At 38.2% G+C, this 16,223-nt stretch overlaps 1 protein-coding gene across 7 annotated transcripts in view; it reads left to right on the plus strand.

Moving 5' to 3' along the window:
* The window catches only part of dpp9 (dipeptidyl-peptidase 9), a 107,265-nt gene that overhangs the window by 33,016 nt on the left and 58,026 nt on the right, over positions 1–16,223 (plus strand). For 2 of the 7 annotated variants that reach the window (XM_043720896.2, XM_043720897.2), the window contains 2 exons: positions 2,804–2,913; positions 3,606–3,695. In XM_043720896.2, the coding sequence (XP_043576831.2) occupies positions 3,640–3,695 (56 nt within the window). In that variant the 5' untranslated portion in view covers positions 2,804–2,913; positions 3,606–3,639. Of the gene's footprint in view, positions 1–2,803; positions 2,914–3,605; positions 3,696–4,411; positions 4,620–14,164; positions 14,295–16,223 lie in introns of all 7 variants that reach the window. The other 5 variants (XM_087976151.1, XM_087976153.1, XM_087976150.1 and 2 more) reach the window with 5 other exon arrangements.

Genomic DNA, 16,223 nt, shown 5'->3' on the forward strand with positions numbered 1-16,223 from the left:
TGAGGAAACTTGGTGAATTCCTGCAGTGCAATGTGTTAGTGCCACATGCCACTACTAGAACTGAATACTTTTTCAATTCTCTTTGGATTTCAAACTGAGTTGTTCAGAACTTAGTTTAAAAACACCTTACTTGTCTTTCTTTATTGACAATTAAATGCCAATCTTTTAGGTTTGACCCTTGCAGCTTGCAATTTTATTGTCAGATAGTATCTGTCTTGTATAAGTGCTGCCACACCACCACCTTTTCAGGCATGTTGGGCTATGCTAATTTCCACTCATCCTTTCATTATTTTTTTTTCTGAAGGAACTTGCATAATGGCTATATTCCACAGGCTCCATGCAGCTTAGCTCTATGGAAACCTGTTATGCTTAAGCAATGACAATCTGTTTTTAGATTTGCCTACATTCATCTATCCTGTCAAGACTGCATGGGATCTTTAATCCTTCAAACAAGCTGTCTTTTACTTGTCTAAATGCCAGTGGACACAATCCTAACTTACCCAACCTCTGCTCAAAAGGCAATAGCCTATTCCTGCTGTTAGTCAAATGAAACTTCCATGAAGTTGCTTCCAATGCATTTACATCCTATCTTACTAATAAGACTAGTATTATATCCAGTACTCCAAATGTGGTCCCACCATTGACCTGTTTACCTGAAGCATAACTGCTCTACTTTTTTATTCTCTAACCCCTCAAAGTAAATTGTTGCAATAATTTGCTTTCCCGATTAATTGTTGTACTTGAAAACTAGCCTTCTGTGATTCATGTGCCACAATACCCGGATCCTTCTGCATCTCAGAACTCTACCTGAATGGACAAATTCTTACTTTCAAACTCCATTATACTCCATTTGCTGATCTTTGCCCATTGACTTAACTTGAATTTCTTCGTAAGAACTTTGTTGTCTTCACAGTGTCTTTGTCATTGCAAAGTTAGTAACCTTACCTTCAGTCCCTACACCCATAACTTTATATGCATTATATATAGTTGAAGCTGCAGCACTGAACCCTGTGACATGCCACTTGTTACATTTTGCCTACCAGAAAATGAACCACCTAAATTTTATTGAATTCAGAGTCATCTTTCTGCCATGGTAGGATTTAAACCCATTACCCGGGTCTCTGAATTATTAGTCCAATGACACTCCAATACACCACCGCCACCTTCTTTCCTGTTGTTTTCTGCCAGCTAACCAATCTTCTGTCCATGCCAATATGTCATCCCTTACACCCTGAGATTTTATTTTCTGCAATAACCTTGGGGCATTAAATGCCTTCTAGGTCTTTGAATGTACTATTTCCTCAAAGAGCAACAAAACAAATCAGTTAAATATGATTTTTCTATCACAACACCATGTTGCCTCTGCTCAATTGCTGTGAATTTATCCAAGTCCCTTATATAAATGCAGTAAGTCTGTCATACCTCTGAGCTCCAAACATTTTTCACTAAAGTGCTGTTTGGTTTGCTACTTACTTGCTGTACTTGCAAGTGAATTTTCTGTGTAAATCTCTCAGCATTTACTTTTCTTTTCCAAAAATATCCCAGTCTTCCTAAGCGAGTGCATTGTGATAAATTGAAATGACGTATGTTTAATTAATCTGTGGTTTCATGTTTCTTTTTAAATGAAGGAGTTACATTCACTGTTTTGCAAACTATTGGAAACTTGTCCAAATGTCGGGAATTTTGGAAACTTATATTCCAATGCATCATTCTGTTCATTTAGCATTTCTTTTAAGACTAGAATGAGGTCCATCAGAACCTGGAACTACTAAGCTTGCAACTTTTGATAACTTGCTCTACAACACTTCCGTTGTGATAGTAATTTATCTGCGTTCTTTCATCCCTTTCATTCTCTGATTTACAGCCATTACTTCTATTCTTAATAATGTAGTCTGACATAGAATCTGTCACTTTTTCATTACTTTTTTCTTTCTGTGCAATGGAAATCTGTTCTAATTCTGCCCTTTTTAAATAGCTACAGAAGCTCTCACTTCCTGTTCCTGTATTTCTTGCAACTTTCTCTCCTAATGTTTCCTCTTTATTTATCTTTTAGTCATTCTTTGTGCCTTTTTATTTTCTGTGTAATCTTCTACACAACCTTTGCAGCCTCTCCATCTTTGTATCAGAGTTCAAAAGCAAGTTGTACAAATATAAATCTATTTTCATTAACCAAGGACAATAAGTCAGTCCCTTTTGAATGTTTCTTCCTCATTGGCATGTATTTATTTTATGATTTCTGAAATGTTCCCTTCAGTGTCTGCTACTGCAAGTTTATTGACCTATCCTTTAACATAGTTTGAGTTCATTATAACTAAATAAGTAATTTAACATTTAAATAACAAGGAATAGTTAAAAAGCACGTGTTGTTTTCGCCGATTCTATTTATTGTCAAAGTACAGGCAAAATATATGCCCCACAAAGACAGATTTCTCCTTGATTGCTTCATTGGGAAAATTTATGCAGAGTAATAGTGTTGTCACTAATAGTTACAGAGAGAAGGAATTGCTAACCACCCTCAAGGAAACATGTTTCCTGTTATTCTTGATGCATTTAGCAACACCATTTAACAATTAAAATCACCTGCAGGCCATACAGCTTTCAAAAGTTCATAAAGACCGCAAATTCTTTGAGAGAATACCTCTTGGAAATTCTGCTTAATATGCTTCCCACATTGCTTCCTTCATTTGGCTAATGTGATAGTGAACTGAGTGCTCAGAGTTCCACAGTCAGCATTTTTGCTGTTATACACAGGCTAGAACTTTTTTGAGAAACTCTTCATTATCTCTTGATTCTGTTGTTGCAGACTTTATTCAATAACCTAATTATACCATGGCCTGTACTGTCTGGTTTTTTGAATATGACGTAGAAGACATCATTTCAGCTCAGATGTTTCATGTTTGAAAGTAATCGCTGGTAAGCACTAAATGCTTTCTCCTGTTTTCAAGTTTGCTATTTCTTGCCTTGATTAAAGTAGAAATGCTTGCGGTTTCTAAGAACACTGCCCAATGGCATAATTGAATGTCGAATCACCATGTGTGGAATTAAGTTTTTAATCCACATCCACTATAACTAATGCTTGTGTCGTCAGTGTGTGTTTCCCAGGGACCATTGTAAATCAATTTTAAATGGTTATATGTTGCAACCATACTGTGACAGTTCTACTCATCATTATTTTCGGGGCTTTCTAAAGTTCTTTTTCTGAAGTTCTTTTTCTGAAGTTCTTCAGGTGCCATCTTGTGATTATTTATTCCAGCCAACTGTTAGTTGTCTTTATGGCATCTTTGGGGTCTTAAAAGGGCTTCTCTTAGCACTGTTTCCCAAAAGGTAGATAAGTTTCACAAGGATTCGGAGACTGAACTGTACATAAATTAATAATAGAATTAAATGTATATTTAGAACTATGCCATTATGGTACATCCATATGATCCACAAGAATTAAAGCTTGGGCACCCTTGTAGTACTGAGCTATAGAGGTGAAAAGCTTGCATGTATAAGATTTTACCACATCTTAAACATCTCAACTACTACAAAGAATGATGAGAACTTAACAGACTGACTTTTTGATCTCATTAGTATTAATTTATTCAAGTGTTGTCTTCTTTTAGATTGCTGACTTGGTGGAGGCTTGTTAGCCTGTTAATGCATAGAGTAAAGAAAGTTAAACTTGAAGACGATACCACAGAAAGTTGGAAAAGGTAAGTGGCTTAAAAAATTGCCCTACCCTGTTCACTTTTGAAGTTGATGAAATTTGAACAAAATTGCAATAATCTGAATGTGTTAGAGTGAACTACACTCTGGGTTTTTCTATACTGTTATTGATATCCAGTATCTTACTGCTCGTTATAAAGAAAGTTTTATACTAAGCGAATATAGTCAGAAACCTGATTTAAATCCCAAATTCTTTAGAGCTGCCTTGTTCAAAAGATGCTGTCAAAGCTCTCTGAACAATGTTTTTCACTTGTCATCTTGGATAATGGATTCTGATTGGCTACCTCATAATTACAGTCTGAGTGAATGGGTGATGGAAGAACCCACAGTAGCAATACACCATTGGTTTATAACTATCAGCTGAACCCCAAGAAAGATGGAAATAAAACCCAAATATCCTTTTAGAAACATATTGTGGGTGTTTATTCATAATATGGGAGTCATATGTATCCTTGCAAAACCATGTGTTCTTGCATAAGTAATCCATTATGCCCATGCTTAGGGGTTATAGAACTTTGAACGGTATTGATTATAATATTCACTGAGAAAACAGTCTGCAACTAGTTTAATACATTTATTTTTTTTCCTGGGCAAGAATTGATACTTCAGTAGCAGGTGGGAAAGGCAATATTTTAATTTAGTTTAGCAAATATGCATGGAGAGAGTAGTAATTTAAGAATCTAGTTCCTACATTCTCTTGCAGAGCGGAGCAGTAAAGCAAGATGTTGTATGTAACATGCATTCGGTGATTGCATACGTGGATCCAATTTGACATGGCCTGATAAGCGAGGGAAAAAGCTCGGAGGGTTGAAGGCTGGCTAGCCATGTGTCCGGAAAAGATAGGCAGAAACTTCAGCAACAACATCAGAAATTAGGATTGTATACAGGACTCGCAGGCAAAGGTGCACCAGGTGCGCAATGATCACATTTTTATGTGCTGCAACTTTAAATACCTGAATATAGTTAATGCAGTTGTATAAACAGTAGTTTCTTGCAGTTTAAGCTGTTAATTCTGTTACTGAACTTTCGAATAAGACTTAGATTAATAGAATTTTTTTTAGTGAAGCAGAGTGATATGTGCAGAGTGATATATCTGAGGTAAATCCCAGCAGCCTTTTGTTACTTTCGGGGAACTTGATCAAATACATATGTTGCACTGGTGCATTTCAACCTTTGAAGCAGTTAAATATGGATTGTTTCTTCACTCAATATCAGATTTGTTTTTTGGGTGGTAGGGATAGATGGAATATAAATGTAGAATGTTCTTGAGGGAAGTAAAAAGCAAGCTCAATTATTCAGTCAGGGGACCACATTCTGGCACTGGGCATTGATATGTTTGGTTTAGTTAGTGGCAACATGGATCCATGTTGCCACTATAAAAATATTGAAGTGAAATACTATTGTGTGGCAATTTCAAATTGTGAAAAGCCAATCTTGATTAATTCTGGAGGGCTATTGTGCATTATGGGATGAACTGCTGGTGATCACAGATCTGTCACTAGGTAGAAGACATTTGAAATGTTGCCACTAACCACGAATGTATTTAGATACAATATTTGAGCACATTGAGAGTTTTTCTGCATTTCGGAATGTCGAATCTCAAATGCTAAAAATACCAGGTGGAAATATTAGATACTCACACTGAATTGATGGGACTCAAAAGTTTTTTTTGAAAGAAGCCCTTCATTTAGAATTTCAGTTTAAAATGCATTTTTTCTTTATCTCCGAAAATTGCATTTGTTTGTCCTAAAGTATTTTAATTTTCCTGGTTAATAAGCCCATTTTGAGAACCAATGCTTAGAAATAATGGAATATCATTTTAAGGCTGTTCATTTTTATTCAAGACAGGCTGTAAAAAGTTATTTGTTTCGAGGTTCACCAATACGTGGACAATATCTCTAGTGCAACTGTTTTAAAAGAGAATAACAAAAGTGAAATACTCTGGATGCTGTAAAATTATAATAAAAACAATACATTAGAAATACTCAACAGGCCACACTGTCTGTCTGGAGGGAGAGCAACAGAGTTGATGCAAATTGATATCCTGACATCAGAACAGGAACATGCACAGGTGTTGAGCAAGCATGGGGAAAGACGGGCATGATGGGAATAGAAAGCCGAATTCCGTAATAAGTAGCCTTACTAGGATGCGTTTTGGAAATGCAAATATTTTGCCTATCCTGATTCTGCTTTTCTCTCCTGCTTACTAACTCTAAGAATTCTAAAGTTTGTCAGGCATAACTTTCCCTTCATGAATCCATGCTGATTCTGCTTTATTTGTAGAACATATTTCTAAATGTACTGCTATTACATCCTTTTAAGACAGACTCTAACATTATACCAATAAGATTATCCCAATTGTTACGACTTTCCAAGTGGCTAGCTGTTGAATTTTGTGAACCTCTCGAAGTTTCATTACAATACTGAGATTAGATTACCATCTAATGGACTACCACCCATTCCTCCTCATCTGGTATTTAAGGTAGACTTCATCTCCTCATCAGTTCTTTGCTTTTCAAACAACAACCCTCAGAAATGGAGTCTAAACCAATCTCTATTTGGTTTAACTTACTCAATTCAGGATGTATTTGTTGAATTTCTACCAAAGACAAAGGCTAAACCTGTCGGCCATATTTTCCTTGCTTTTATTCTTCTTATTTAGACTTTTTAAAAATGATCAAATAACTGAATGTTTAAGACATCTCCCTTTTCATGTACTCTTCCTTTTTTTTGTATCAGTCTGAGATTTAGTCATAGAGTCACAGAGATGTACAGCACGCAAACAGACCCTTCGGTCCAACCCGTCCATGCTGACCAGATATTCCAACCCTATCTAGCCCCACCTGCTCGCACCCGGCCCAGATCCCTCCAAACCCTTCCTATTCGTATATCCATTTAAATGTTGAAATTGTATTAGACTCCACCACTGCCTCTGGCAACTCATTCCATACACGTACCACCCTCTGCATAAAAAAGTTGTCCCTTAGGTCTCTTTTTATACTTTCCCCTCTCACCCTGAACCTATGCCCTCTAGATCTGGACTCCGACCCCCCCCAGGGAAAAGACTCTGTCTATTTATCCTATCCATGCCCCTCATAATTTTGTAAACCTCGATAAGGTCACCCCTCAGCCTCCGACACTCCAGGGAAAACAGCCCCAGCTTGTTCAGCCTCTTCCTATAGCTCAAATCCTCCAACTCTGGCAACATCCTTGTAAATCTTTTCAGAACTCTTTCAAGTTTCACAACATCTTTCGATAGGAAGGAGACCAGAATTGCAAGCAATATTCCAAAAGTGGCCTAACCGTCCTGTACAGCCGCAACATGACCTCCCAACTTCTGTACTCAATACTCTGACCGATAAAGGAAAGCACACCAAATGTCGTCTTCACTATCCAATCTACCTGTGACTTCACTTTCAAGGAGCCATGAACCTGCACTCCAAGGTCTCTGTTCAGCAACACTCCCTAGGACCTTACCGTTAAGTGTATAAGTCCTGCTAAGATTTGCTTTTCCAAAATGCAGCACCTTGCATTTATCTGAAGTAAACTCCATCTGCCTCTTCTCAGCCCATTGACCCATCTGATCAAGATCCCGTTGTAATCTGAGGCAACCTTCTTCGCTGTCCACTACACCTCCAATTTTGGTGTCATCTGCAAACTTACTAACTATACCTCTTATGCTCACATCCAAATCATTTATATAAATGACAAAAAGTAGAGGACCCAACACTGATCCTTGTGGCACTCCACTGGTCACCGGCCTCCAGTCTGAAAAACAACCCTTCACCATCACCCTCTGTCTTCTACGTTTGAGCCAGTTCTGTATCCAAATGGCTAGTTCTCTCTGTATTCCGTGAGATCTAACCTTGCTAACCAGTCTCTCATGGGGAACCTTGTCTAACGCCTTACTGAAGTCCATATAGATCACATCCACCATTCTGCCCTCATCAGTCCTCTTTGTTACTTCTTCAAAAAACTCGATCAAGTTTGTGAGAAATGATTTCCCACACACAAAGCCATGTTGACTATCCCTAATCAGTTTTTGCCTTTCCAAATACACGTGCATCCTGCCCTTCATGATTCCCTCCAACAGCTTGCCCACCACCGAGGTCAGGCTTACTGGTCTGTAGTTCCCTGGCTTGTCCTTACCATCTTTCTTAAAGAGTGGCACCACATTAGCCAACTCCAGTCTTCTGGTACCTCACCTGTGACTATCGATGATTCAAATATCTCAGCAAGAGGCACAGCAATCACTTCCTGAGCTTCCCACAGAGTTCTGGGGTACACCTGATCAGGTCCTGGGGACTTATCCACTTTTATGCGTTTCAAGACATCCAGCATTTCCTCCTCTGTTATATGGACATTTTTAAGATGTCACCATCTATTCCCCTACCTTCTATATTTTCCATGTCCTTTTCCACAGCAAATACTGATGCAAAATACTCATTTAGTATCTCCCCCATTTTCTGCGGCTCCACACAAAGGCCGCTTTGCTGATCTTTGAGGGGCCCTATTCTCTCCCTAGTTACCCTTTTGTCCTTAATGTATTTGTAAAAACCCTTTGGATTCTCCTTAATTGTATTTGTCAAAACTATCTCATGTTCCCCTTTTGCCTTCCTGATTTCTCTTATAAGTATATTCCTACTGCCTTTATACTCTGCTGAGGATTCATTCGATCTATCCTGTCTATACCTGAGATAAGCTTCCTTCTTTTTCTTTAGTCATCCAGCATTCCCTAATCCTACCAGCCTTTCCTTTTACCCTAACAGATATATACTTTCTCCAGACTCTCATTATCTCATTTCTGAAGGCTTCCCATTTTCCAGCTGTCCCTTTAGTCACAAGGCAGTTTGTAAACAATCCAGTATGTTCGTCCGATAGAATCTGTTTCTGTTATTTCCTAGTTATTCCACTATTGAGACCAATATTTTTGAATCAGCCAACTATTCAATTTACTCAGTCACTCTTGAATCCAACTGTGTATAATGGGATTGGTTTGTAATCCCCATATATGCATCCAATTGATATTTTCTTCTTCAGTATCCCCTCTCGAAGACATATTTTTAACAACTAGCATAATTGACTGACTTTCACCATTGTCCCATATTTTGTTTACTTTCTTAATTTGAATTATAAAGTCTTTTGAGTTTAAGTCTCCAATACATGATTTGCTTTAAAGTCAGAGGAATTTCCTTGTTTGTCCTGAGTCATCTTTCCCTAAAGAAACATGCACTTCAACTAGTTTTGATACCTTGCCTAATACACCACTTTCTGATAGTGTTTCTCGAGCAATTGACTTTGGTATATTCAGTCTTATAAAGAAAATAACATATATCCATTGTAATATTATCCTAGGTTCCAGCATTTCGCTTTCATTTTGGCACCTTTCTGTTTGTTCCCTAAAAGTAACACCTTTTCCGTCTGCAGTTTCTTTGTCAATTCCCAATGACCATTTCCCCACATACCTGCAATATCTCTTGCAGTTATATTTTTCAGAACGTTTGCATCTTGGATCTTTGATACAAAACATTTATTTAAATAAGCTTTGAGTAAGTTTATTGGAATGCTGTTTCTGAAGTTTGAGAGTCATAGAGATGTACAGCACAGAAACTGACCCGTCGGTCCAAATTGTCCATGCTGACCAGATATCCCAACCCAATCTAGTCCCACCTGTCAGCAGAATCATAATTTCCCTCATTCTCAATTTTTTTGTCGAACTTTCATGTTTGAAACCACTGATTCCCTGCTTTTTTCCCCCGCTTTATCTTTTGTGAATCGTACACACACCTGATTTAAGTTTTTTAAAATCCTAAATTTTAATTGATACGCTTTGGGAACAAGCTGACAAGCACTGATTTTTGCTTTCTCTTAAGTTTCCATTGTCTGCAATTTGCTTCTGTAACAAACTGGCATAACTATTTGTCAAAACACTTTGCGATCTTGAGATCCAAACACCTTTGGCCAATTTGTTTGCCCAGCCAGCTTTTCAAATGAAATGAAGTACAGTATTCTTTCCACTCATTCCTTTCTAAATTTAGATTTCTAGTTAAATCAAATCTCATTGGGATCAAAGTCTTCCTCTGAACTACTACCTCTTTTCGGTGTTGTTTTTCCACTTTGAATATTTCCATTTTCACTACTCCTTACTTTTCATTCTCTTCCCTTTCCATTTTTCTGTGACGGTCTCTCCCTCATTTCCTCACCCCAAGCTCAAGTTACTTTTTGATTAAATTTTAGAGGAGATATCTTAATGTCTGATTCCCCCTTTCAATTCTAAATTCTGGATCATAGCTTTAAACAACTCATATAAGATTTTGCTTTAATTTATTCCTTAATTTCTCTGTTAAAACTCTCAGTTTAGTCTAAGATTTTAAAAAATCCGCTGTATGTCTTCTACTCCCAGAGAAGCTTTCGCAATTTTGAAAGTCCAATCTGTGCAATGAACGTCTTCATGCTCCAGTGTTATGTACAGTACCTCCACATATTTAAGCCTTGAAAAAAGATACAGTTCTGACTTAAATTCAATTATTCCAATTCAACAAGAACTCTACTTCATAATCCTAGCTAATGGTAATACTGGATAGGTCAGATCCCAGAATGGAACCTGACTTGATAGATCTTATGTTTAACTTTTGCAGTTGATCACTGTGGTCATTAGTCACTGAAACACATTCTCAGTTGAGGCTGCAGAATTTTTTTTTTAACAACAAGATGAAAAACGGCGATACAGAACCATTTGAAATAGCACAAACAGCGAAATAAAATTTCAGCCTGTTTCCCAATGTTACTCTTTTATAGATACTTAATTCCAAAGAGGAAAAATTACTTCTTTCTTGATTTGGGTTTCTAGGTATTTCTCCCAGTTTCTTTCCCTTCGATTGAGAGATGGATTAATGATACCTTTGGAATCACTGGCATGAATCTTCTGTGATTCTGAGGGCTGAAATGCTTTTCATTCTAGCAACTTGAAAGCTTCTGTCTGGGCTCTCCTTGCTGAGAAGGTCCATGCGTTAAAATACTTTGGCTAGGGTGACTGGTTCCCTGATGTAAGAGCGTAATTCTTCTGCTGGGATAAACTGTTCTCCCATCTAAGTTGAACCTCAAGCTCAAACTATGACTTTTTTGGTCTCTCATCAACTCAGTAGTGTAAAAGCTCCACCGTTAACATTACAGGTGTTCTGCCAGGCACTTGATTTAGATCAGCGTGCCTTCTTGTAATTTATTTATGTCATCATTCCAAATGATATTCTGATGTGTTTTGAAAAGAATGCCAGCACAGAACCGATCCACATTCATCTTCTATTTTAAAATCTAAATCCCAAATGATAATATGTAATATACCTTTTATTACAGTATATTGAGCGCTAAAACAAGGAAGTTTATGTTTAACCTTTATAAATCACCATTATAGTCTCGATGGAAGTTTGACTATAATTATTTGCACTATGTGACATTAAGTCCAAAGAGAGGGTGTTAAAGCAGCTTTGTGAACAGATTGGAGAAACTTGGAGTATTCTTCAGTGAGCATAAAAAGTTGACCAGAGGCCTGATAGCTGTATAGAGAATTATAGAGGAATTTGGTACCATAATTAAGAAACTATTTGCTAAATAGTTCGGTAACTGGAAACCATATATATCTAAAATATTTGGCAAAAGAAATAAATTTAAATTGAGAAATTGCTTCATATAGAGCATTCCAGATCTGAACAATCCTTTGTGAAAGAGAGCTCGAATCTGATTGCATCATATTTTTCAAAAAACATACTTGAAGAAGGTTAATTTTTCAGGTTTTTGTGCAAAACCCAGAGAATGGAACTAAATTGGGCACCTCTTTTCATGTGCTGACGCAGATGTGATGAACAAAATAACAACTAATGCTTCTATAATTCTTTCTTGAAATAATTTGTAATTAGCTCCTCTGCAACTGGTAATAATGAAAGCATACTTGCTTCAATTCATGTGTTTATATGCCACATTGCATTGATAATAGGGGTTGTCAATCACTTGATATGCAGGAGGTCTAAAGAAATCTTTACCAATGTATCACTCTAGCCTTGTCTGGCCTCATGCTTTCTATTCTATTACAGGTAGTTTTCCTATAACGCTGTAATTGTGTTCCAGCAAAACCTCACTTAATAGAAAGTCGCTTAATAGAAATATTGGGCCCTATGGGAAAAGTGGGGTTAGCGGCAGACCAGCAAAAAATATCTCTCAGGATCGCTCAAAAATCCTCCAAAGGTCTAGCACAAAGTATAGCACAGCCTGAATGAAGGTTGAAATCATATTTATTGATGAAACAAAAGTGAATATGACAGTACATTTAAAAAAAGTAAGAAAGCTGCTCTCTGTACGATACCTCACAGAAAGCTGCTCTGTCAGCAGCTGACATCAGCGCATGCGCAGTATGGCACAAAGACCGACCCCAACATCATGTTTGCGCAGAACGAAGTGTGTGAACCAATCCCTGCTCGGATCGCGCTATTGCCAATGGAGGTAAGCGTTCTCGAAAATACCATTCCCTAATTCTTCAGCAACATTATAGCCAAATCGCACTACTGAAATACGCATTATCCCAAAACGACCTGTAATCTGAAAAAAACCATTCGGGCCAGCTAGTGGTATGCAACCAAAATAGGAAGCACGTAAGGAGAAGTTGTGGGTGTTCGCTAAGCAGACCATTGACTAGGTTTCTTTTGCCCCATCTGCTCACTTGTTCTCCTACAGCTTGGAAGATTTGATTGAAGCAGAAATAGAGATAGACATTTACCTGAGGATTTTAAATGCTGCAATTAACCTCTGCTTTTGTTTAATATGCAACCACTGCCTCAACAATGACTTAATCACAATAATTCTCAAGTCTCTGTATCTTCCTTATTGCTTGCCCTAGCTGAGCTAAGCTCACTGGGCACATGTTGCTGAGAAGTTGAAAAGATGCTGTCTTTCTAGTTCCATTTCTCATTGGAATAGTTTGAAATCACACAACACCAGGTTATAGTCCAACAGGTTTAATTGGAAGCACTAACGTTCAGAGCGCCGCTCCTTCATCAGGTGCTTGTGGATGAAGGAGCGTCGCTCCGAAAGCTGGTGCTTCTAATTAACCCTATTGGACTATAACCTGGTGTTGTGTGATTTTAACTTTGTACGCCCCAGTCCAACACCGGCATCTCCAAGTCATGGAATAGTTTGGTTACAGTAACACACAACCTTTAAATATGTCATGCAGTTCACTTAATTTGAGGTTATTTGATTCAAACGTTTTAACATTAAATTCCATTTTCAACTGATGATAATTCAGAGGTTGTTAGTAGACCACTGTCAAAAAGCAGATTAAAGGGGCTGTGTGGTTGTAAAGGACAAACTTGCATTTGTATTACAACTTTTGTGACCACAGCATGTTTGAAAGCATTTTACAGACAATGAAGTACTTTGGAAGTGTAGTCACTGTTGTAGTGTTTGGGGAGGTATGTAACAGTAACCAGCATTTTCTCGTTTAAGTTTTTTTTTAACTGAACCACTATTGATATGGGTGAACTGTGGGTCAGTACCGGAAAGGGCAACTAATTATTTTTCTGTGATGGCCATTTTGTTATATCTGATGTTCTTTTGTGCCATTGATTTTAGGTAAGTGTGACCAGTGTTTTACATTTATATCTAGAACGAGGCAATGGGATGTGATTTTGTTTTACGTTAACACTACAGTCACAGTGGAAGTGTGGTCCAAATCCAGCTTTGGAGCCAAACTTAACATGACACTGACAAGCACAGTGACTCCACTTTCACTTGACACTAATGCACAAAAATAAAAATAATTGCTGTTGTTCATCTCAATCAATTTGCATTGATTCTGATCACAAATTTATCTGAGCATTTCAATGCTTTAGTGGCTCGATGGGCATGAAACTGTTTGACAGCTTTTCGCAGAGTGGGGTCAGTGTTCAACATCAGTGGATAAAGATATTATAGAGGATTTGTTCTGATAAATTTAAGAGAAATTAATCTCTGGTGTATATTGTGTTAATTAAGCACAATAGATTAGCAATCAATGTGCAACTATTGGCCTCAACATCTCAGGATTATGAACAGGAATAAGGTAATTCAGATTCGCATTCCTGTGTTTCTTGCTGACAAACGTGAGCCAGAACAAGTAAAACATGAAAATAGTAACTATATTAAGTATGTATTTCCTTCACCACCAGCAAATTTGCATGGTGTATTTTAAAAAAAAAATACAAAGGAGCAGAGACCTCAGATGTTGACGTCGGTATGCCTGCAACTGCTCCTTAATGTCTATAGATTCAACCAGTGTTTGCTGAACTATGTTGGCAGTAAATATTGTCTTTTATATGGTATGCTTTTTTTCCCCTTTTTTAAAGTAATCCAACTTGTTGCAATAGTAAGCAGTATTTATAGGAAATTTGTTGATATCTATTTATACTATGAACTATTTTGCATCTAGGAGACATCCATCATACTCCTGGTAGATGTGTCAAACTTCATTATAGAAGCATTAACCTGAAATTTACACCTGTGATTGCTCTCATAAATTTACAAGCAAATGACATGACTTGGATTTCCACAGAAAGTACGTAAGTAGTGCCCTTAAGGGTAGGGTAGATTAAGCATTGTTCTTGAATGGACAAACTAGGTTAGCAACTCTAGATCTCAAATTATCTGCGTGCAACATAAGGAAGATGAGTTAATATTCTCTGGATGAACAACTATTTCCATGCAGTATTGGTGGGCTTCTGACATCTATGACAATATCACAACAGTAAAAAAAGTATTTTTGCAAATGGGCAAGAATTGAGAAGGGAAAAGAGATTTCTTGCGCAGACTGATGGTTTCCAAGTTGAGCTTTTGTCTTATCTTGTAGTCGCGTTTAAAACTAAAATAATACAATGCTATCTTTAATTGCAAAGTTTACTTCCTTTTCAATCTGAGGGATGGAGGTTCTTATCTCTGTTTAAATGTTGACTTTTATAGGAAAGTGCTTGAGAAAGGTGACAATCATCTGAATCGCTGAATGAAACATCGATCAGGTGACTGTCAGTGTGGTTTGTGTAACATTTCAAGGTGAAAGGGTTGGAGGGTTAGATTAGATTAGAATCTCCTTCCGTCCAACAAGTCCACACCGACCCTCCGAAGAGTAACCCACCCAGGCCCATTTCCCTATCCTATATTTACCCATGACTAATGCACCTAACACTATGGGCAATTTAGCATGGCCAATTCACCTGACCTGCACATCTTTGGATTGTGGGAAGAAACCCACGCAGACACAGGGAGAATGTGCAAACTCCACAAAGACAGTCAGCCGAGGCGCGAATCAAACCCGGGTCCCAGGTGCAGTGAGACAGCAGTGTTCACCACTGTGCCACTATGCTGCCAGGGCAGCAGGAGATGGGTCACTAATGAGTAAAGGGCCAAGACACATTACAAACACAGCAGATTTGAGTACATTGATAGAAAGTTGCAAGCTAGGTACATTTATAAAAGGGCAACTTGTAAAAATCTTGTTTCCACCACCAAAAAAAAAACATTTTTATGTAATGCTTATTTTTTTTAGATGAGATTCCCATCAGTGTGGAAACAGGCCCTTCGGTCCAACTAGTCCACACCAACCCTCTGAAGAGTAACTCACCCAGACCCACCTCCCTTTGACCAATACACCTACACCATGGGCAATTTAGCATGGTCAATTCACTTGACGTGCGCATCTTTGGATTGTGGGAGGAAACCCACGCAGACACTGGGAGAATGTGCAAACTCCATAAAGATAGTCACCCGAGGCTGGAATTGAACCTGGGACCCTGGTGCTGTGAGGCAGCAGTGCTAACCATTGAGCCACCGTGTCACCCCATTTTTAACTGAAAGCACAAGACTGACTGGGGAATCTGAGAAATTGCTTGGTTCTTATGTTTTAATTTATTAAAGACCCCAGTTCCTAACTTTACTCACTGTGCTTACTATATATTTGTAAGCTGGTCAGTTTCTGCATGTCCACCTTCAGTAGTTTGATTTTTCTCCCAGGATTGGCCACAGTTCTGGTTGCCACATTACCAAAAGGATGTGGATGCTTTGGAGAGGGTGGACAGAAGGTTTAAGAGGATGTTGCCTGGTATGAAAGGTGCTAGCTGTGAAGAGACGTCAGTTTGTTTTCATTAGAAAAAAGGAGATTGGGGGGGACCTGATTGAGGTCGAGAAAATCATCAAGGTTATGGACAAGCTACGTAGAAATGAGCTTTTTCCCAGGGTGAAGGATTCAATAACAAGAGGTCATGTTTTCAAGGTGAGAGGTGAAAAGTTTGAGGGGGATACATGCGGCAAGTAATTTAGAGTGTGGTGGGTGTCTGGAACGCGTTGCCGACAGACGTGGTAGAGGCAGACACGCTAGATTTATTAAGATGCGTCTGGACAGATGCATGAGTAGGTGGGGAGCAGAGGGATACAGATGCTAAGGAATTGGGCGACAGGTTTAGATAGTAGATTTGAATTGGCTCAAGCTTGGAGGGCCG

The sequence above is a fragment of the Chiloscyllium plagiosum genome, unplaced genomic scaffold (genome assembly GCF_037043375.1).
Source record: "Chiloscyllium plagiosum isolate Xiang-an unplaced genomic scaffold, Cpla_swu_hap1 HiC_scaffold_28, whole genome shotgun sequence".
Taxonomy (NCBI): Eukaryota; Metazoa; Chordata; class Chondrichthyes; order Orectolobiformes; family Hemiscylliidae; genus Chiloscyllium; species Chiloscyllium plagiosum.